Source organism: Lonchura striata, chromosome 7 (genome assembly GCF_050655825.1).
Source record: "Lonchura striata isolate lonStrDom1 chromosome 7, ASM5065582v1, whole genome shotgun sequence".
NCBI lineage: Eukaryota > Metazoa > Chordata > Aves > Passeriformes > Estrildidae > Lonchura > Lonchura striata.
The window spans coordinates 33,874,007-33,895,680 of NC_140709.1; the positions used below are offsets into that span (position 1 = coordinate 33,874,007).

General features: G+C 42.0%; 2 protein-coding genes across 19 annotated transcripts in view; both read right to left on the reverse strand.

Moving 5' to 3' along the window:
• KANSL1L (KAT8 regulatory NSL complex subunit 1 like) overlaps positions 1-4,024 on the reverse strand; it is a 59,770-nt gene extending 55,746 nt beyond the window's left edge. For 13 of the 18 annotated variants that reach the window (XR_014956805.1, XR_014956808.1, XR_014956804.1 and 10 more), the window contains exon 1: positions 3,938-4,024. Coding sequence is in view for 1 of the 18 variants with exons in the window: in XM_085585453.1 (XP_085441579.1) it covers positions 1,097-1,137 (41 nt within the window). In the remaining 17 variants the exon portion in view is untranslated. The other 5 variants (XM_085585453.1, XM_085585450.1, XM_085585451.1 and 2 more) reach the window with 4 other exon arrangements.
• A 449-nt stretch (positions 4,025-4,473) lies between these two features.
• Positions 4,474-20,387, reverse strand: ACADL (acyl-CoA dehydrogenase long chain). The gene is made up of 11 exons (XM_021532502.3): positions 20,304-20,387; positions 18,831-18,992; positions 16,272-16,409; positions 15,682-15,846; positions 14,698-14,764; positions 13,302-13,466; positions 12,587-12,688; positions 10,650-10,763; positions 8,500-8,627; positions 6,485-6,571; positions 4,474-5,137 (listed from the first exon to the last, which is right to left on the reverse strand). The coding sequence occupies exons 1-11, from the start codon at positions 20,375-20,377 to the stop codon at positions 5,044-5,046; spliced, it is 1,296 nt and encodes a 431-aa protein (XP_021388177.1). The 5' UTR covers positions 20,378-20,387; the 3' UTR covers positions 4,474-5,043.
• Positions 20,388-21,674: the final 1,287 nt, after the last annotated feature.

The window sequence follows — 21,674 nt, forward strand, 5'->3', positions numbered from 1 at the left end:
ACTCTTCTAGGGGAAAGAGGGGAAGAATCAAAACACTCTCATGTGGAACACAAACACTGAACTAAAGAGCATTGACAAATCATTCATTTAGAGTGCCCGACCAAGTATGCTTAAACTACAAAGAAGCTGAAAAATAAGTAAAATGCTTTTTAAGGGGGAAATCACTCAATCCTTTACCCAGCAACTTGGAAATTTCATGCCATGTTTTTGCCCTGAAGACAGTGTGAGACACTCAGGTGTGCTCATCTCACTACAGTGACATCAAAAAGAACTTATAAAAGCTGGTACTACCATAGTAACAGCCCTTGGCATTTCTGCAAAAGTTCACACACACAAAAATGTCATAGGTATAGAAGCAAAACAAAGTAGCTGCTGCAAAGAAAATATAAGCAAATTTTAGTACAAGTACTTGGCTTGACAAAAGTTATACAGTTTACGTTTTTACACATTTTATTTAATTTTGGCAGAAAGCTGCAAAAATTATTTCATTCCACCTATATTGGAAGTGAGTTTCCAGAGCAAACCCTAGTATCTTGGAGGGAGGAAAAAAAAATAAAGGCAAAGAAGGAGGGAAGACAAGTACTACAAAATGGTACACCAGAAAAGTACTTTCCTTTTGGAAAAAGCTTTTTTTGTCACAGGTAAACCATTTCACAGATTTCTTTTGCATTGTGTTATTACTTGAGGTTTCAAAACCAGAACAGCTGAAATTCTGCTAAACTGGCAAACATTTTGCTTTTCATCTACTGAATAAACACTCCACTTGAAAGACTAAAAAGTACTGTAAAATGAAAAAAATGACATTAAATAAGTACTAGGGAAGGGAAGAAACAAGTACCAGACAAACAAAGTAAAGCAACTGATGTTTAAAGTTACTTTATGCTTATCCTCCCCTAATGCCTTAATTATCCAGGAGGATAGAGCTGGGAATTGCAGTTTACCACAGCCAGACCTGCACCCTGCTCCCTTCCACCACTGCAGCTACAGGTTCCTAATCCCCCAGTGGCTCCCGCTCCTCTACCTTTCTTCTCCCTCTGCTGATTTCTTTGTCCTCCCTTGACACTTCTTCCTTATACCCTGTCCCTACCAGGCTTACCTCAACAGAATTTGCCTAAATCCTGAAACTAGTGTCTTCATGTTGTGATTAGCAGCACCCTTTTAAAAGAAACACAACAAAACCCAGCCACAACCCTGCACACAGGGTGGCACTCCCTCCCTTCCCAGCTTTTGTTTACAGTCCTTTCACTTTTTGACTCTTCTCCCCCTTGCATAACACTATCACTTTGGTTACACAACACTGCAGACAGTGTTCTGGGGGATTTTTGCTTGTGGGGAAGATTGCTTTGTCTTTTAGTGGATTTTTTTGTTTGTGATCTTTTAGTTTCCAATGACAATAAAACTTCACTTGCATGAGGCTTTTAAAAGCTCCTCTATAGGAGCCTTCTCTCCTTGTAAATGGAGTCATTTTTCTTCATAATAAACACCTGAAATTTTCTTCTAAATAATGAGATTCCTCGAGACCAAGAGGAGATTTTCACGATTAATTCTTTTTGTTTTGAAACTCAGAAGCCTACAAACAACATTTTAAATTAATATGAGTGTTTCCAGCTTATTCACAGATAAACAGTGTTTCAGATAAGCCAACTTCCACTGTTTATTCCTTGCATAGGTGGCATTTCAAAAGCAAAGCAAAGTCCCTGACAGCAGACAGCCTCTGGTGAAACATCCAAAATTAATCTCAACAAGAATGCTCAAAAATACTGTATTTCAACTTCTTTTAAGACCTCTAAGAGACAACCTGCAGAAGAGAGGGCAGCTACAAAAGCAGATTGCAACACAACTGCCAAAACCTGGTTTCCTACAGCTTTGTGCTGCTTGTCCTGTAATCCCCAGCTCCTCCTGGGCAGCCTTCCTGATAATCACTGGACAAAAATAAAGTGCTCTGGCAGGCAGGCACTGCTGCAGCACTGCCTCAGCCGAGCGCAGCGCACGGGACCTGAGCCTGGCCAGCTTCTGCAAGCCTTGCCTGGTGGGAGGCAGCCTCAGCCTTTAACTACCCCTCCCAAGTTTTGGAAAACCTACTGGATGGTAGTGATTTCTAAGAATAGCAAGAACAGCTTGATAGCACAGTCTGCATTTTCTCATGGAATACTCTGCAGCAATGACCGTAAAAAAGATATTGGTCCCACTGGGCATGTCCTGGTTAGGAGTATGAAAGGAAAAGAAAAGAAGCCTATGTTTAATAACACACCTGGGACCAGCCTTTAAGAGTGGAAAAAAAAAATCACTTCAGTAGGCAGCTTTTGTTTTCACTTCAAAAGCAGACCAGTTACTCATGATGTGTATTTAAGCATTTTAGTATTTTGTTCTATTAATAGATTGGGAAAAACCCATAAACCCAAACAGGTTTATGTGGGGAGTCTCAACGTTCAGCAGCGCTCACCGTGCAGGCACAACCATCCAGACAAAACATTCTAGTTTCTGTACACCTCAGGAGATATAAAAACAAATTCCTCCTATTTGGGAAAAAAAAAAACAACCAAAAAAAACCCACCAAAATACAGCACACCACCTCCCCACAAAAGGATCTCTCTTTGAACACTAGGAGATCTCCATTTAAGGCAGACCACCCAAAGTGTGAATCATAAAAAACATCCAAAAGAAGGCACTTCAAGTGGAACTCATCAGTACTAATTTATGGCAAAATCCACGACTCATTAAAATATCTGAACATGTTTGTTTTCTTCCTTGTTCAGATCTGATCTGAACAAAGAATCAATATAATTTCCAATTTTACTACCACATTATCAACTAATTCTTGTTCAGTCTATAACACCATATTTGCAAAGCAACATCTGAAGTAATTTTTAATATATGTTAAATGCTTTCTGTAGTACAACAGGTGCCTCTGTAAGAAAGCTGCACATATGCCTCCAACAGAAATATCTGCAATACCTTCTGGTACCTTTCATCGTAAATTCCATGTCAATATTTTGGTGATACTTGAGAATTTCAGCCTTGGAAGAGAGAGCTATAAAACCTGGTCTTAAATGAGACCCACTCAGCTCTTAAGACACTAATTAAGGTGACTGGAATTTAAGCTTCTCAGAACATTCCCCAGGATTTCAAACCATGGACTAATACAGCAGGAGAGTCCTAAGGCACACAGACTGCTTTCTGAGATGGTACATCCATCAGTGTAATTTTTACTATTTCCTTTTTATTAAACTAGCACTAAAAGGAAGTATTTACCCTTCGACAAAAGGCATACTTTAATAATTTGGATTTTTAATCCTCTCACACTGCAAACTGGAAATTAAAAATCTAATTTCCCGTCAGAGAGGGGTAGGTTCGGAATACCTCAGTCACTGCTACATTTTTTAGGGTGAGGGATGCTTCGTTTTGCAGAACGCGGATGGACAGCCTAGCTGAGGAGCAGAGAGGAGCTGTCAGGGCAGGCCGTGGATCCGAGCGGCTCCCCACAGCTTTGCTATCCACTCTGGCCGCTGTGCCCAGCTCGGCGGGCGGTGCGCGGCGTGGGGAGCGCGGCCCGGGGTGCCCCGAGGCACGCAGCCCGCGGGCACGGCAGCCCGCGGGCACGGCAGCCCGCGGGCACGGCAGCCCGCGGGCACGGCAGCCCGCGGGCACGGCAGCCCGCTGCTCGGTCAGCAGCGCCGAGTTTCCATCCGCCGTTCAAACCCCGGCCGGGACGCGCGGGGGGGCGCGGAGCGGCCCCGCCCCGCCCCGCGCGCCCGCCCCGCCCCCGCCTCACAGCGCCGGCCCCGCCCCGCCGCGCGCACGGACCGTTACCGCCCGCCCCGCCCCCACCCCGCGCATGCGCACCCGCCACTCCCGCCGCGGGAACCAACCGCCGCCCGGCCCCTCCGTGCCCCCCGCCGCCTCACGGCGCCCCCGCCGCGTCGCGCCCCGCGCTTGCCTCCGCGTCCGGCGGCTTCTCGGCAGCGGCAGCGGCGCCGGCGCCGCCTCAAGCCCGCACAGCACGGCGCCCGCCACGGCTCACACTGCCGCTCTTGAAGAGTCCGCGCCCAGCTAAAGCGCAGCGCGGCGGGGCGGGGCCTCCCCCGCTCCTCAGGGGGAGGAGCGCGGCCAATCCGCGGCGCCGGGGGGCGGGGCTCGGGCCGGGGGCGTGGCCTCCCGCCATTGGCGGGGCCGCGCCTGACGCGCGGACACCGCCCTCCCCTCAGCCCGCGCGCCGGGGCCGTGAGGGCGCGGAGGCGGCGGCGCCGCTCCCGCTCCGGACCGCTCCAACCCTTAGCGCCCAGCACCGTAACGAGCTAAAAACACTCCTAAACGCGCACCTTCCCAGTGCTATCGCCAACAAGCAGCCCTCAAGTTCGCCTGCATCACACTGCCTCCCTCCCAACTCCCCCCCCTCAGCGCCCTGAGGTAAACACGGGCACAGAAGGAGAAGCCCCGTTTCCCCGCGGGCTTTGAAGTAACCGCAAACAGGCATGAGATTGCATAGAAATGCTTTATTATGTTTGTTTGACCAAAGTAATTAAAATAAGGCATTCCGGGTTAGATGTAAACATAGAGGTCAGCTGCACAGCAGGTGCCTGCTGCACAGCGAGCAGGTGTACGGCAACGACAGCAAGAGTGTCAAGTTCTGCTTCTCAAGGGGAAATACAAATTCAAAGTTACATTAATATTTAATTTTGTTTATTTGTTATGAATATGGGTCTCTCAATACTCAATACAAGCGGGGTTTGGATTCACCACAATGGGTTCAAGTCTGAAAGACCAAGCTACCCAATGTTCCAGAGATAAAACTGCCTTTCACCACCCCAGCTCCTTGTCACACAGAGAACCACTCCGTGTTGTACAAAGACGTTTAAATTTTAAGTTAATTAAATATTAGATATCCTGCATGTGAGCACACTTATTACTAACATGTGCTTTGTGTCACTTCCTTTAAAGAATATTATACAGCATATTTTACTTACATTCTGATGTCTGATTTTATGCCATATATTAACATAGAAAAGGATTCTACAAGAATCTGCAAAGTAGTAAGCATCTTCCCTACTTGTCACTGACAATGTCTCTAGCAATAAGTTCTTTCATTATTTCATTGGTACCACCATAGATTGGCTGAACACGGGCATCCACAAAAGCTCTGAGGGAGGAAAAAACAAAACAAGGAAATATTACAAACAACTCCTCAAAATGACCACACAACCAAAAAAAAAGAGAGCATTTTATCTTTAGAGATCCCTCTTTTTAAAGTATACTATTCCCACTGATAAAGTAGTTCTTATTTTCTAAGGGGCTTCAACTACCTAGAATATTACAACTTTCCAGGGTGCTGTGTTCCAAACCAGGAACTGGGTCAGCATCTCTTCCCTGTTTGTTTATAGTGTAAAGTCTCCACTACTGCCTCTAATTAAACAAAAAAAAGCCCTATAAACCAAGACTCCTGCTTCTACTCCACTCCCAATTCTTGCTCCTGGTGACAGCACACAGGATGATGACAGAGCTTTTCCATCTTCATTCTGCTTCATCACACAGGAGTAATTTGGCATTCTCTGGAAACATACATATTACTGGATCATAGAGATAATTAAACCTTCTGCGAGGAACTACTGTACACACAGACAAGCAGGGGTTCAAGGACACCCCAAACTGGCCTTCTTTAACAAGACAGCGCAGATCACTCACAAATTACACTAAATGAAAACATGGAGGAACAAGTTATTTTAAAGCAACATTTCATACTTAATGTATTTAGAATTTAAGTAAAATCTAAACCTCCTCAGTTAAAAGAAATAGCTTACTTATCACAGCTGCACAGCAGTCCTGTGTTTGTGCTATTTCTACTGTCAAGATTACCACCTCTTTGATTTATTTATTAAAAACAGCACCAAAATCTCCACTTGGGTGTGTCACACAGGCTGTACACAAACTTCACAGATAATATATGCGGATATATACAAAAGCCCCATAAATATCTCTAAATTCATAAAATCAGAAAAAAATGGGAATAGCAAATTTCTTTTTCTACATATCAATCTCAACTTTTTCATTTTAAAATGTGTAAAAAATCAGACTGTAGCCAGATACAATCTTGATTTAATGATCTGATACTCAGTGGTAGCTGACCAACACATTGTCTTCACCCATATACATTTAATTTCAGATAAAACATAAAACTAGCTCTCCTCATCTCTACTTTTATAGTTTTGCTTCTTTTTTTTTTTTTTTCAATTAACATTTTCTTCTAAAACCCAACTTCTCTTTTGTGAAAAAAGACAATAATTCCTGAACAGGTTTTGTGTTTTTTTGAAGAATCAAAACAAAGCCTTCCTGCAGACATCTGTACAGCAGATTCCCTTTCAGTTAAACATGAGAAAAGGAACACTAAATCACTACTAACACTAAACAGCTAACACAGAGATGCAAAAGAAGTGCCTCATTTGACTTTGCTGGTAATCTCTCATCACACAATCTGAAATGTTACACTTACTTTGCAATTGGATACTCCCACATGTACCCCCATCCTCCGTGCATTTGTACACACTGGGTAGCTACGCTGTTTTGGAGATCAGAACACCTTAAATGGCCAAAAGGAAATTTGCTTTTAGAAGGACATTATATTACAAAAGATAAAGATATGTTAACAAGACAAAAACATAACTTGATTAGTAAGAAATAAAGACTGCTCAATTTAATGCATTAAAGGTTTGCTCCCTTTATGGGACAGCTTTCGGAGAAGGAAAGGTTTCAAAACAGACAGGCTTGTTTACCTTTCTCACAGGCCAAGAGAATTCTTTTGTGAAGGAAGTCGATACAGTCTTTTCTTGCCAAATCCCTCAGCTTTGTCAGAAATTAACAATAAACCAGGCTTCCCCCACCACTGCCATTAGCAACACACAGGGATACTCTTTGAGCATAACCATCACCTGGGCATAATTTATTTTCTGCAATAAACTTTCCCAATAACCTTTTCTGTAATTGCTTTCAATTCTAAACATACTGTAATTCTCCAACAGCATTTGTTGACCACAAAATATGGATTTAATAGCACAAAATAAAAATTAATTGCACTGGAAGCTCAAGCTGTAGTTAGAAGACATGAAAAAAAACACTTTCTAATCATGCAGCTTTCAGTGGCAACTGAAGAAATGAAAATGAAAAGCCAATTGCTTCTCCTTTTCCCCAAGCTATCCCCTCTTTCATTTAAATCTTTACAGTTTATTATATCAACTCTAATTCTGCAGCTGTGAGTTACTGCAATTGCCTTTCCTAAGTATATTCTCAAATTCTTTTAGGTATCTACCACAACCTGTCACAAGAAAAACCAAACCAAAACAACCCTACAGACCATTTCCAGATATGAAAAAAAAGATATACAAATCAGGTTTTAAAATCCTTCAAGGCTCTAACTCAAGTCATGAAGTTTGAAGGAGAATTTGAGACTAGAGTGAATCTCCCAGTACATTAGGGAATAAAGCATAAAATTTCTACATTAAAGGATTTTCTAGACCATTTAAGTGAGTCTTACAGAAGGGTCACAGGGACACCCCTGGGGAAAGAGGAAATCCACAACAAATCATGATGGTAAACAGCTGTGAAAGTGAGGGATTTTCAAAAGCCCTGCTTAGGGAAATTTGTTGAGGAAGAGAGTCCGCATATCTCAGCTGGCATTAGTTCTTTCCTCCTCCTCAAAACAGAATGCCTCTGCTTCTGTACCTGGTACTTCTAGGTAATCACTGCCAGGAATAGCACTCCAAACCCTTCCTTCCATTGTAAATATTTGTGCTCATTTCCTCTATACTCATTTTGAAAAGCCTAAAAACTGTAAGCATGTGTATCTTCTATTAATGTCTTTGCTCGTGTCTCATGTGGGTTTTTTTCTCTCATCTTTGCAATGAGCTTTAACTATATAAATTTGTGTACCACTACCTTAGATATTTCCAGTTGTTTTGCTTTGGTAAAACTAAGTTAACATATAACACCATCAAGTACAGGGTGAGGGAGAAGTAGTTCTGGACAATACAGGAAAGCACTTTTTCAGTCTCCATTACAGCAACAGCTGTAGCCAACTATTTCTTCCCAAAACCAGATTGCTTTGAAAACTAACTAGGTCAAACAGCTATTCTTAAGTAATGTTAATTAAGCAGTATCATAGAGCTTCAAATGTATTTAAATTTGGCTCCCAATATTCAAATTTTGCTTTCAAAAAAACCAAAGCCATATACCCCATTAAAAAAACAAAGAAAACAACAACAAAAAAATCCAACAACAAATTGCTAACAATAAAATGCAAATTATTGTCAAAATACCAATGGAGCACTTACTTAAAGCTAAAGCAGAGCCATGATCTTGTTATTAATGGAAGCCTATTTTAAAAATATGCCTTTACTTTGAAATTATATAGTTAACCAAACTTGGTTTTCAGTGTAACTCTGACTTTTGTTGCCCACATCATTAGAGTTAAGATCATGCAAGTAACACTCCCAGATGACTGTAAGCACATACCAGTACTTGGCCATGGAGGCTGTGGCAGAGTCCAGGCGTTTATCTGCATGCAGCTGCAAACAGTTGTCCATAAAAGCTCGGCCCACACAAACCTGAGTTTTTATTTCAGCCAACTTGTGCTGTACTGTCTTGTTTCGGAAGTGGATAGAGAGGGGAGAGGAGAGTAGTGCAGTTTAATACTTTAGGTAGAAAACACAGCATTTTCCAAAAGGACTGCTGTTAGAAATCACTATTTCAAACTTTGGCTCTGTACATCAGAAGACACCATACTTTACAGACAATAATGTATTCACCAGTCCTATTAGACAAAATTGCTGCTCTTTATTTCTCAAGGTAAGCTCAATACACAAAGAGAAAAAGCACAAGAGAAAGGGAAAACACATTCCTAGAGAGCATGTGGCAGAAGGCCCAGAGTGCTGTCACCCTTGGCTCCCTCTGGCGAGGAAATGTCCTTTCACTCTTTAGAGCCATGAACTTTCCCAATTAATACATTTCACTATCTATTTAATGCTTTTTCTGTGTATTCTTCAGAGTTTAAGTTACATGCAAAGAGACTGAAGCAAAACATAAAAGGAATTTTAAAATATCAAAGTTTTTCAGCACTGAGTTCTGTCACATTGGAAAAGAGGTTTAAATAGAAGAGGTAAAATTCAACACAAGGTTATGCAAAACCAGACCAGGCAGGCATTAGACCATCTTCTTGTAATTCTGGTAGGGAGGGGATAAAAAAATCACCCACTAATGAAAGTTCCTTCTTATTTCAGTTCTATTAATATAAAAAAAAAAAATCTTGCTTCCCTTGACAATAAATACACTGGGCCAGTGTACTACTACAAGGAAAGAATTCATTTCAAACGCTGTAACGTGGCATGACTAAATGAATTAGCCCAAGGCAGAGCTTTAATTGGAAAGGATTATTTATAATATGCACACTCAAGTCATCACCAACAAAAAAAAAATTGAAGAGATATGCAGAAATTCATTATTTTGGCAAAAATAATATACCTTTTGAAATTTATTATCCACCTGCTGGTGGCCTAGCCTAAAAAGGGAGATTATTTTGGAGATCTCTTCACAGAGAACTACTACAAATAGGAAGCATCCTCTACCTACATTTAAACAAGTTAAAATATAGTTCTTTTGTGTTTCAGTCACACAGTGAGAATACTAAATTCCATCTGGAATTATGGACTCCTGAAGGTTAACTTATGAAGATCATAATCCCCTGAATATATCTAGCATTCCAGCCTCTGAAAGTTTTTTGAGTTTTACAAAGTCTCAAGACGTAGAAATGGATTTTTTGGTAATTATTCCAGAAGTGTATCAGAAAAAGAGGTAGCCAACATCTTTAGCCCATGTGAGTCCGTTCTATCCTATAAACCAAACATGCAGGAGCTTGGCCTTCTTCAACCCTAACATTTAATGTTGTTGTCAGGAAAACTGTAGTATAGTAGTCCTGTGGAAAGCAACATCTATTTTATGACTGTAACTAAAGAGTGTAGGCACAAACATCTCAGAACTCAATTACCTACCCCCATAAGGAGTGAGCTCTGCCCACAGAGCATGACCCAACATGCACTTACACAAACACCTAGACTGCTGCTGGCTGAGGAGTCTCATCACAAGATTCATGAAGCACCTCCACAGCACTCGGGCAGCAAGGTCACTGCTGGGAGTTCCCCTCCTCCAGCAGCCTCCAAAATAATTCTGCAATGCTCTGTGTGCAGAGGAACACAGTACCTGCACAGGCTGCCCCCAGGATTTCAGGTGTGATGGCCCCTGCGATTAGGACCTCTGGCAGTAAAATGCAAGCTCAGATGGACAAGGGAATCATTCTTCAGCTGCAGCAAGGAGCCAGGACACTCCTGCCTACCTATTTCCCCCTCAGAAGCAGCACTGCTGGGAGGTTACCCACCCAAGTCATAAAATACACATATTAAGGCTTTTCTGGTGCTTCTTTAGAATTACTATTTTTGCATTTCAAAAATGAACAATGGGCACACAGCGGCAAAAAGCAGCCACAGTGAAAACTTTGATAATGACCCTTTCAAAGCAGCCCAGTAATTTTCATTTCATCACTACTTCACGTACAAAGCTATACAGCAAACATACACTAGAATCTCTACACAAGCGGCTGAGCTCTAACTCACCTGCAAATGTGCAATTGTCTTCCCAAAAGCTTTTCTTTGCCTCACATAATTCCTTGTTTCTTCAAACATGAATTCACAGCTAGCAAGAGCCATATCAGCAATTAGCAGCCTTTCCTTTTGAAACACAAATTACAGAATCCAGTTGAGTTAGTCCTACATTTCTCCGCATCAGATGCACAATTAGGACACAGATGTTCAGTGCTGTTCATTAAGGGAGTGGGAGCAGAAGTCACAAAAAATATCAAACCAGACATACTGCATTACTGAAATTAATGAGTTGGACAAATGCCTTGCTGTCTAAAGCTCACTTTTAAGTCTTTACTGGCATAATGCTTCATCACAATGACTCAAAAAATAGCTACAGATGGACCACAGGAATCTTACTTACTGAAAAATTCACTTCAGATTCTGTTTCAATTATTGACTTCCACTGCTTGGTTTAAACAACAACTGTATTTAACAATTTCAATAGAACAATTATAGGGGGGAAAAGCCTACAAAAAATGGCTTGTTTTTCCTTCTTCATTGCAGAGTGAAAAACAAAAACTAAATGCAGAACAATTTTTTCTGTCAACACTGTCAACTGATGTATTCCATTGAACCTGTTCATGGGGACATCTATTTAAAGCATTAAAAGACTTCCTTTGATCATGTTTTGTATTTACTCACAGTATAAAATTTAAAAATATGGTCCCTATCAAATGAGGTAAATATGTCATAGCTTTGACAAAGCACAGACACATTTTGGAAAACATTGCCTCCTTGTCCTCTGAAATAATTCCAGAATTTCATAAACTGAGCTGTAAAAAGTAGCAAGATATTTTGGCAGCTAAACAATTTCTTTACTTTGTTATATGAACAGAGTTCCATGTAACTTTAATATGCTTCTACTTGCAGAAGAGCTAGAACAGCAGTGCTTGTTTCTTGAAAGAGAATGCCAAATGAATCAAAGATATCCAAGCTGTACTTTAATTTACTAAGCAAAGTGCTTCCATACTGGTAATACACAAGAAATCTGTGTTATGTCCTTTTTAATACACTACCCTCAGGTTTTTCAACAGCTGGGTTGCTGATTAAGATATCTGTCTTTGAACTGGTGGGATATCAACACTTTTAGCAATGCCCAAGGAATTCTACACCTATCACTGTGTTCTTCAGTTAAAAAACAGCAGCATCAATAAAACACAGCACACAAGCCTGTCAAGAGACTAGAAAAGATTGATGTCTGGAGACATTTTGGGATGAATGTGTGGGGGTGGGGGCAGGCTAGGCCCTGTTCTGGCGAGGTGTGCCCTGCTCTGCACACCACAGCTCCCAGACCAGCCTTGCAGGGTCTGTGGCACACTGGAGGCAGTGCCCCAGTCTTGCCTAAGCCAGCTCCTGAGTGGCTGAGTAGCCATGGTCCCATCTTGGGGGAAACGCAGGGTGGCTCTGGGGTTTAAAAGACTGACCACAAGGGGAGCTTGTTTTGACCCTATCAACCTCTAGGAGTCTTTACCTCATCATCACTGGAACTCAGGAGTTGGTAGTTACATGTGTGTTTTTCTGTATTTTTTCTATCTGTCTTTCTCCCTTTCTTCTTCTAATTCTCTTTTCATAGAACATTTTGGGTAATGTAACATCAGACAGGTTTAAAGGCTGCTAAGTTAAACAGACTAAGTTAATGGTAAGGCAGGTTGGATGTTGCACTACATCCTTTGTCCAAGTTCCTTGATTTTCTACATTTTGCCAGTAAACTTGTGTAATTTTGACCTCCTGAGACTATCTGGTCACTACTTCTCCTGTGAGCTTAAACCATAGAAATGTTTAGGGGTTTTAGAAAGGCATCCCACTTTGGTAAGCCAGGTGGCTCACCACAATACATGAACTTCACAACTAATGACAAAATCTGTCTCGGTGTTCTTCCTGCAGACAGCAAACGCTCACATTCCTTTTACCTGAGGCAGCTCTGCCATCAGATAGTAGAAGCCTTTGTTCTCCTTTCCAAGCAAGGCACTGGCTGGCAGCCGCACATCTTCAAAAAACAGCTCTGCTGTGTCCTAAGAGGATTTGAAATGCAACAGTTGTGAGTCTGACATTCTTGTCCCATTAAACTTAATTTTTCCCTATTGTTTTCTTGCTATTGTGCACTTTTAACTTGAAATCCCAGATTTAGCCTGGAAGGATCCTTCAAAAGTCTTCTAGCTGGCATCCTACTCAGAGTAGCTCCAGAAAAACAATCAGCTGAGGGCCTTGTCTAGTTAAATTTTCCAAAGCTTGAAAGATGAAGACTCCAGGACCTCTCTCAGCCCCTGTGCAAGTATCCAATCACTTTCCTGGTGGACTTTTTTCCCCTAATACCTACTAAGAATTTTCCTTAACATAACTTGTCTCCTTTGCCACGCCTTCCCAAAGAAGGATCAGGCCCCACCATCTCTATAGCTAAACACTTCAGAGTAAATGCATCCAGCTTCCTCAGCCTCTCCTTGCACATCACATGCTTCAGACTTCCACAAGCAAAATCAGGATACATTACATTGCATGTTTGTGCTCTGAAGTCTAACAACTAGAACAGAACCATAGCTGTATCTTACATTTATTTAGCAGTTGTCAGGCATTAAGTGGGTTTAGACTTTCTCCAAACCTATTGCATTAGAGGTTGTATGAACTCACTTGAGCTTTCAGGCCAATTTTGTGAAGTTTGCGTCCTTTGATGAAACCTTTTGTTCCATTTTCCACCAGAAAAAGGCTGATCCCATGAGCAGGGGATCGCGCCTCCCGGTTTGTGACTGCAACCACAATCACTACATCGCTCATCCAACCATTAGTGATGAACACCTGTAAAAAAAATAATTTAGAATAAAGCAAGGTGGATAGAGGTTAGATGAGATCACCAAGTAGCATAAAGTAAAATTACATTGACACTTTTAAAGGTGAACTGAAAGGTAAGGTTCACTTGTCCAGAAGAATTTCATGCTTTTAATATTAAGGGTTTAGGAACAAGGCAGACATTATTGTGAGAAGTACTGAGTGAGGCAGAAGTGTGAAGTTAAAGAATGCACAGATCTGTTTCTTCTGTCTGTCCCATGATAAAGAAGGAATACAGCATCAAATGTAGATATTATAAAACCACAGAGGTTCTCTTGTCTAGAAATTAAATTATTTAGGTGTAACACTCAAAACTACCAACAGCTTCTTGCCACAACTGCTTACTATCACCCTGCAGAACAACTCATGAGCCTGTCAAATGGATCCATCTTCAGTCCAGCAAAAGAAAGCTTTCTGCCCTGTGTATGGCTTCAAATGAGTGGCATGGGCACCTTTTTAGCACCTATGCATATATATCTGCTTGCACACATTCTCACCACTGAAATTCTGCTAAGACTAGAAGTCTCCATCAGTACTATGTTATCAGCAGCAGTACCAAATAAGATTAAGACATTTCATAGCTTTTAAAAAAATGGTCTGTTGAACCTACACTGACACTTCAACACTATTTCTGCCTTCTTATTTTTCATTATGGTAATGAAAAAAACTGCTTTGCCACAACTTGCCAACACAGTGAGAGCATCTGAAGAAGCTGTTTTGGCTTTTTCTTACATGACCAGCAAGCTCCTGAATAAAGATTCCACAGCTTGCACTGTGGCAACACAAGTTTTTACTCAGGCCACAGAAGATTTCACAGCAGTAGTACATACATTTTACTGTTAAACATCAGTACTAAGAAACAATTTGCTCATACTACACAGCACATTTTTTCCCCCTCTCCTTCAACAGCTTAAGGGAAAATAAGCCTTTTTAGTAGGCTTATTTTAAAGCTACAAAAAACAACTTATACAAGCCATTCCATAAATCAGTTTGTAAATGGCCTGCAACAGACATATCTCAAGACCTATAAAAAAAAGTAACTGGAAAAAAAACCCACCTACAACATAAACCACACAAAAACCCCAAACCAAAAGCAAAATGAATGGGAGGAGATGCTGAGAGCAGTGCACATCCTGCTGCATTCAGCTAAATGTATTCAGTTCCTAAAGCCAATGAGCAGCATGTATGTCAGTGCACTTACCTTACTCCCATTAAGAATCCAGTCACTTCCATCTTTTTTTGCATATGTCCGTACTCCCTGTAAGTCACTAAAATGAAATTCAAAAGGTCCTTCAAAAAACCATTCCAGAAACTGCAATTTGTATCTTGGATTCTAACCAGTACAAAATAAGGTAGATTTTATGCCACCCAGACATGGGCTCAGTGAAAGAATAGTGAGACATCATGAAATAGCTGAGTGTAACAGAAACCACAAGCAGGGTGTGGAAAAGGATGATAAATCTATGCAACCATAGAGGAGCATGAGATCCCATTCCCCATCTCAGCTTGTGGGAGGTGGTGTAATGCAAGCACTGATATCAACAGGTCAGCATCCAACTACACAGGTACACCTCAGACGACAAATGTCAGATAAAACCAATCCTCTTCACAGGCTCAATCCTGATCAGGAGGCTCTGTGAAAAGCCACCACAACAACATGCAACATCTGCCACTTGTAGAAACATCACACCAACAGGTTTGTGTCCCTCTCTCTTTTGGAAACAGGTAAGATCAGCAGTATCTACTCCAAACATGGGCTGGGCAAGAAGGGACATTTCTCTGAAAGGATTCAGAGGAAAGAAAAACAAGGTGTTCTGTTCTACAGAAAAAAACTAATAGTAAAGCCAAGCCTTCTTTACCAAGCTATGTAATGTCCCACTGATTATGCTTCATATAATAAGTATGTTCACATGACAAGCAAGTTGGTAACTATAAGCTCAGACTGCAAAAGCAAATATAAAGCATGTTTGCCCACAGTGGGACAATACAGAAATGGATTCTGAGCTACTATCCTGGAATGACAAAGCTGTAGTAAAGTAATCTATAACAGGTTTTTCAAGTCTTACCTATAATGTAGGATAGTCTAATCTGTAAAGTAACTAACCAGGATGCTCAGAATGTTTTTCACTAACAAATCAACAGGCAGCAAATAATGTTGTGACTATTGTTTTAGTAGTTGGCTTACCTGCCAGCCCCAGGTTCTGTCATGGCAATAGCTCCAATGCACTTGCCTGCAACCATCTGGGGGATAAAGTGCTTAATCTGTTCTTCAGAGCCATAGTTTGCAATGTAGGGCATGACTATATCTGAATGAAGGCTGAACCCTGGGCCTGTACAGTTAACATACATCCTGGAAAAAAATGAGAGGTGGGGGGAAGTTCAGAAAAAAGTTCTACCAAAGACTTGAACACTGAACTTGCACCATAGCAACACAGACCCAATAATGAAGAAAACCCCACTACACAGAAGTCTCAGAGATCTTTTACCATTATTTATAGAATTTAATTTCACAGCCAAATGAGTACATAACCCATCAGGCTGAAAAAAAAAAAAAAAAAGCTTTCCACAGTCACAACGCCAGTGTTACTCAAACTATGATCCAGAATACTTAAACCAGGAGGGATTTACATATATGTAAACTATCCTTTCCACAGGGAAGATAACATAATTTTCTATAAGCAAATGTAGTCCATAATGAGGATAACTTATGGAGAAAAAATACATTCACAAACAACATGATTATTTGAAATTCTTCCTGAAGCATGCAGTACTCACTGCTCCTCCCAGACGATGGCTGAAGAGAGAATATCTGCTCCGATGCCTCCATGTTTCTCAGCAATAGCAACACCCAGCAAGCCCTGCTGCCCAGCTTTTTCCCAGAGCTCCCTGCTCACTTGGCCCTCCTTCTCCCACCTGTGAAAAGAACACAAAAGCAGGGTCACACACTGTGCTACTATCTATCTGTCATGGCTGCTGCTTCACACTGGAACACCAGGAAACAGTGCCAAGGTACACAGACAGCTCTGTGTCACAGCCAAGAAGCAGTGGCTTAATCAGAGTTCCTAATCTTCAAGTCCACAGATGACACTGGCATTGCAGGGACACCAACTGCAAAACAAGTTTGAACTCTTGCTTCCAGTGCATAACCTGACAAGATTTCATTAAGACTTGTTATGATTCTTACACCAGACTGGGATTTAGGCAATTTAGCCCCAACCATCTGGATAATTACAAGTCTTTATCCTCCTAACATTCCATTCATAAAAGCACATTTACCCACATAAAAAATGAGCATGCACATCAGTATCTTTCATCAAACATTTCAACTCTACCAATGAAAAATGCTTTATCAGAACCAAATGATATCATATTAATCAGTTTTGTATAAAAATCTGTCCCTGTCCACTTCTTATGAGTCAGTATTGTATCTTGGTAAATTACTGCTTTAAGGTACTTTCATATTTGTGTAAATACGTAGCTGAGGCTTATCTGCTGACAGTTTGCAAACTTTAACACCACAGGAATCATCTATTCTTGGAAAATTAGTGCCTCTTTATGGGGTTTGCCAACTCAGTAGAACATTGGATGGCCATTAACAGTCCAGGTTTTCTTTTATTTAATGCCTTTATTTTCTAATGCCACAATTTAAAAATTATATGGTAGACAGATGGTACCAGAGACATTTCTCTGACACACCTGTGTGCAGAAGAGCTATACCATAGCTATTTACCTGCAGTTAATCAAGTATCTTATCATACATATAAAACAGAATCAGAATCACAGAATGGTTTGGACTGGAAGGGACCTTAAAGCTCATCCAGTTCTGACCCCATTCCATGGGCAGTGACATTTTTCACTAGCCCAGGTTGCTCCAAGCCCCATCCAACCTGGCCTTGACCACTCCCAGTGATGGGGCAGCCACAGCTCCTCTGGGCAAGCTGTTCCAGTATTTAAGCCGATTCACAGAGCTTTTGCTCCTACACTGGAAATCTTAAATCTCTTTTTACCATCTCTGCTTTCCCCCTGATCCCCACTTTCAGGGACATTCCTGTCTCTACTTCACCCAGCACCAAAACTTCTCCTCACAATAATCCACAACTGCATTCACTGAGGCTACATTTGTCTCTTCACCTCAGCCCAGACAATTAATGTTCTGTGCCTGAGGCCTCCTTGTTTACTTGAAAGGTGTGAGAACAGAGGGGTTCATAGGCCACTGCAGTGATGCAAGAATACAAGCTGAACTTCATACAGCCTCCTTAAGAAATTGTTGTGTCAGCAAGATGTCAAATAGGATTTGCAGCAACCTCAAGCAGAGCCAATACATGTCCACAAACCTGCCCTGGAAGTCCTTCCAACATAAAATGAGGGAAAACAGCTGGTTTTATGGACAGAATATGGCTGTACAGTGGAAGAGCATACTACTAAAAGGTTGTAGTTTGAGGATTAAAACAAAACAGTCACCAATTCTGCTGTAAGCCTCCCACATCTCATTCCTGCCCCAGAGCCATTATGTTCCACCCACCCACCTCAGCTGTCTGTGGATACACAACTGAGCTATGTCAGGATCCTCTCATCTAGCAGGGCAATTTTGGAATAAGCCCTTCACTATCCCTTGCTGTTTTCACTTCAAGTAAACTAAAAATTGCTGAAGACACTACTGCAGCTTGACACTTTTGGTTCAAAACCATACCCTGAGTTTATTTTTTCCCTTTTCACCACTATAATGTGATTGGATATGACTAAATAAAGGCTAAAACCACCCTCCAGGTCTAGCCCAGTGGAATTGCAACACTTCTACTCTGTACAGAAAATGCACATATTTCCACAGAAATAAAAATTAAAGAAATTCAAACAAAGAATGTTTTGTGCAAATTCACCTCACCATGCTATAAGTACTTGCATGTAGCTACAAAATCTACTGCAAGAGAGACAGTGACACATCATCAAAGCCTTTTTCAGTGACTATTTCCCAATAGTGTGGGAACTGAACTGCCCCCCAACTCCATACCAAAAACATTTGTGTTAGTTAGTCCTAGAGGCAGGGAAACTTTGCTGCAACTCTACAAATGTCATTTGTCTGCTCATGGGCCTAAGGATGCTAGTTTGCCTACACTGGAGCTCAAAGGATGCATTCAGTTTTGATTATGTGTGATTTTCCTTCACACGTGACTTTCAGAGGTTTGTTTTAATTTGGTAAATTTGAAATAGAAAGCTTGTACATGAAAACTTTAACATGGAACCTTTATATCCTATTGTATCAGGAGTAACACTGCAGAAAGCATTTTGAGGAAAAATGACTATTGGCAAACCAAAATGTTTAGGAGGTTATCTTACTCTGCATGAAAGGGCAGCACTTCTTCCTGAAAGAATTTCCTGGCACTCTCCCTGAAGATATCATGCTCTGATGAGAAGATCCTGCGAGTGCCTATGTCAGTCAAAGTTTTAGCAGAAGATGGTTCCAGGCGCTTTGTGCCATGCTGTTCTGTTTGCAGAGGACTGAAAAAAGACAAATTAATGCATCTGTTAGGACACAGGTACCCTATCTGCATAACCTTTTTAAAATGAAAGAAACTCCCGTGTTACTAAACACAGTTCACATCCCAACTCTGGCACACTGTTAGGTGTAAAGGATGATAAATACAAAGAACTAACATACACTGCACTCCACTGGACTATTAATGGAGGTAAAACAAGGTTGGTTTGTTCTTAACACTCCAAATAAATTAAAAACAATAATAATACACATATATAAGTAAAAGAATAAAATTACCCTAATAAAAACAAAAGAATACCTCAACAAAAAAATAAAAACCGAAACAGTGGTAAATGTCAGTAGTAGAAACCACAAAAGGAAAGCCTAATTATGAAATAAGAAAGAAGGTGTTACAACACTTTTGTGGGGGTTTAGAACATCAAGGATGACACACTACTTCAAGGCTGAAATAAAAATTCACTACTCATATTTGTGCATTGGATTCTTTGACTTGCTTTTGTTGCATTGCCATGAAACATCAGGAACTTTAAGTACAGAGCTGAGTACATGGAAAAGGCATTCACTTTTCCTTTCTCAAACTATTTTGTTAGTCTCTCAGTTACTCTGCACATCAACTGTGTGTAGTTCTAGAGAACTCAGCTGAGTCTATGCTTATTTACTCTGCTACAGAGACAAAATTCTTTATTTACTACCACATACAGTTACTCAGGCTCTGTCAGTACAATAATCCCCCTAAAACACAGACTCACTTCTAATAATATCTGGAAAAAACGGGATACAGCAACTTGCTTGTTTAGTATTTTGCATCCTCAAAGCTAGACACACAGTGCCTCTCTCAAAACCTCCACCTTATTTTTAAAGCTGTTTAAGGCGATGCTGACTTTTATTTACGCCCAACCTTTTGTTTGATTGTGCCCCACACAGGGAAGGGGGCTGGCTGCTCCCTCACGCTGGGAAAGACAGCTGGAAGGTCTGGCAAGGTGTGATAACGCGGTGCCCGGGCAAGGTCGCGCCCGGCTGTCACCGGCTGCCAGCACGGGACCCGCTGCTCCCGGGAAGCGGAGCAAAGGTCGGGAGCTCACGGGGATGGATGTGCCGCGGCTCCCGGGGCTCGCCCAGCCCCACTGCCCCCTGCCATGGGGGCACGGCCCCCCACACACGCACCCACAGCCTCCCAGCACATCCCCACAGAACGGGCAGCGCGTACACACAGCCCCGAGCAGCCGGACAAAGACATTCACCCCGGTCTTTCGGGAAGCCAAGCTGAGGGGCGCTCGGCCCCCCTCACCCCAGCGCTGCCCGGTCCCGCTCACCTGGGCTGGGCGGAGAAGGGCCGGGAGCCGGCAGCCCGCAGGAGGCCGCGCAGGCGGAGCAGCCGCGCCGCCATCTTACGGGACAGGGCGGGACGGGGCAGGGCGGCACCGCAGCCCCCGAGTTATGCCCGCACCCGCCTCCTCCTCTGCAAACCTCTTCCGGGCTGGGGGCGGGAGTACCGGGAAACATCGGTACACTTCGTATTCTTCTCGTGTAGCTTGCAATCGCCTCATGGAGGGGAGCGGGCGCAAAGCCGGACGAAGGCGCTGAAGGCGGCTCGCGTGATGGCGGCCGGCCTGAGGGACGGCCCTCCATGGCGCGGCTCCATCCTCAGAGCCCTCAGGAAAGGGGGCGGCATGGCGGGAAACAGCCCCCGGCCCTGAGGGCTGCCCTCACTGGGCCTTTTCGCCATTTTGCCTGCTGTTTTGGTTGGGAGAACCTGCCCGCCAAAATAACTTAGCACATTTTCTCTGTGTGTGTGGTTTTTTTGGTTTGTTTTGTTTTGATTTTTTTTTTAAATTCTGTCTTTTTTTTTTTTTTTTGGGGTTGTTCATTTTGTTGGGGGTTTTTGTTTGGTTTGTTTTTTGTTTGTTTGTTTTGGCTTTTTTGTGTTTTGTTTTGTTTTTTTTTTTGTTTTTTGTTTTTTTTGGTGGATGCGTGTGGTGTATTTTGTTTTTTTTTTTTCCCCCTTTTTTGAGTGCTGGCTCTCTAAATGAGGTGGTTTACCTAATAATCGTGTGTAAAGGAGCTTTCCAAAAATGGGGATGTTGTTCTGAATGTTACCCATTGCACAGCTCATATTCACACACTGAAGCAAAGTATTTCTGGTTTTTTAAATCCTAGTTTGTGTAAAATAAGGAGCTAGGTGGTAACCCATAAAAGGCTAGCTCCCCATTTATCAAAACTTTACTATATAGAGACTAACAGACAAAGGCATACATTTTATTACATAACCTCTTTACTGATTAGTACTCAACCCACTGTTTTCTAGTTATATCTTTCACTCCTCATGCAAATTAATCCTCATGTGCAGTTCTTCCCTCTGTTGGAGTCTGGAGTCTGTTTTGGGTAGGTGGTCAATGAACCAGTGGTCACAATCTCTCACTGCCACAAATACCTTTCCTCCAGTCACTGCAATGCTCATAACTGTGCTAATGAACAACTAAAAAAAAAAATACTCAGTTATTCACATCTTGGGAGGGGGGATTTCATATCAGAGGAGGCATTTTGAAATTTAGGGGACAGCAAACCATTGGAAGTGGGGAGAAGGATAAAGATTTAATAGTGTGCTTAAAGTGCTTCATCCCTTTGGCTCCTGAGGTCACCGTGCTGCAGGGGGCACAGTGCTGACAGAGGATACTCTCCCCAGT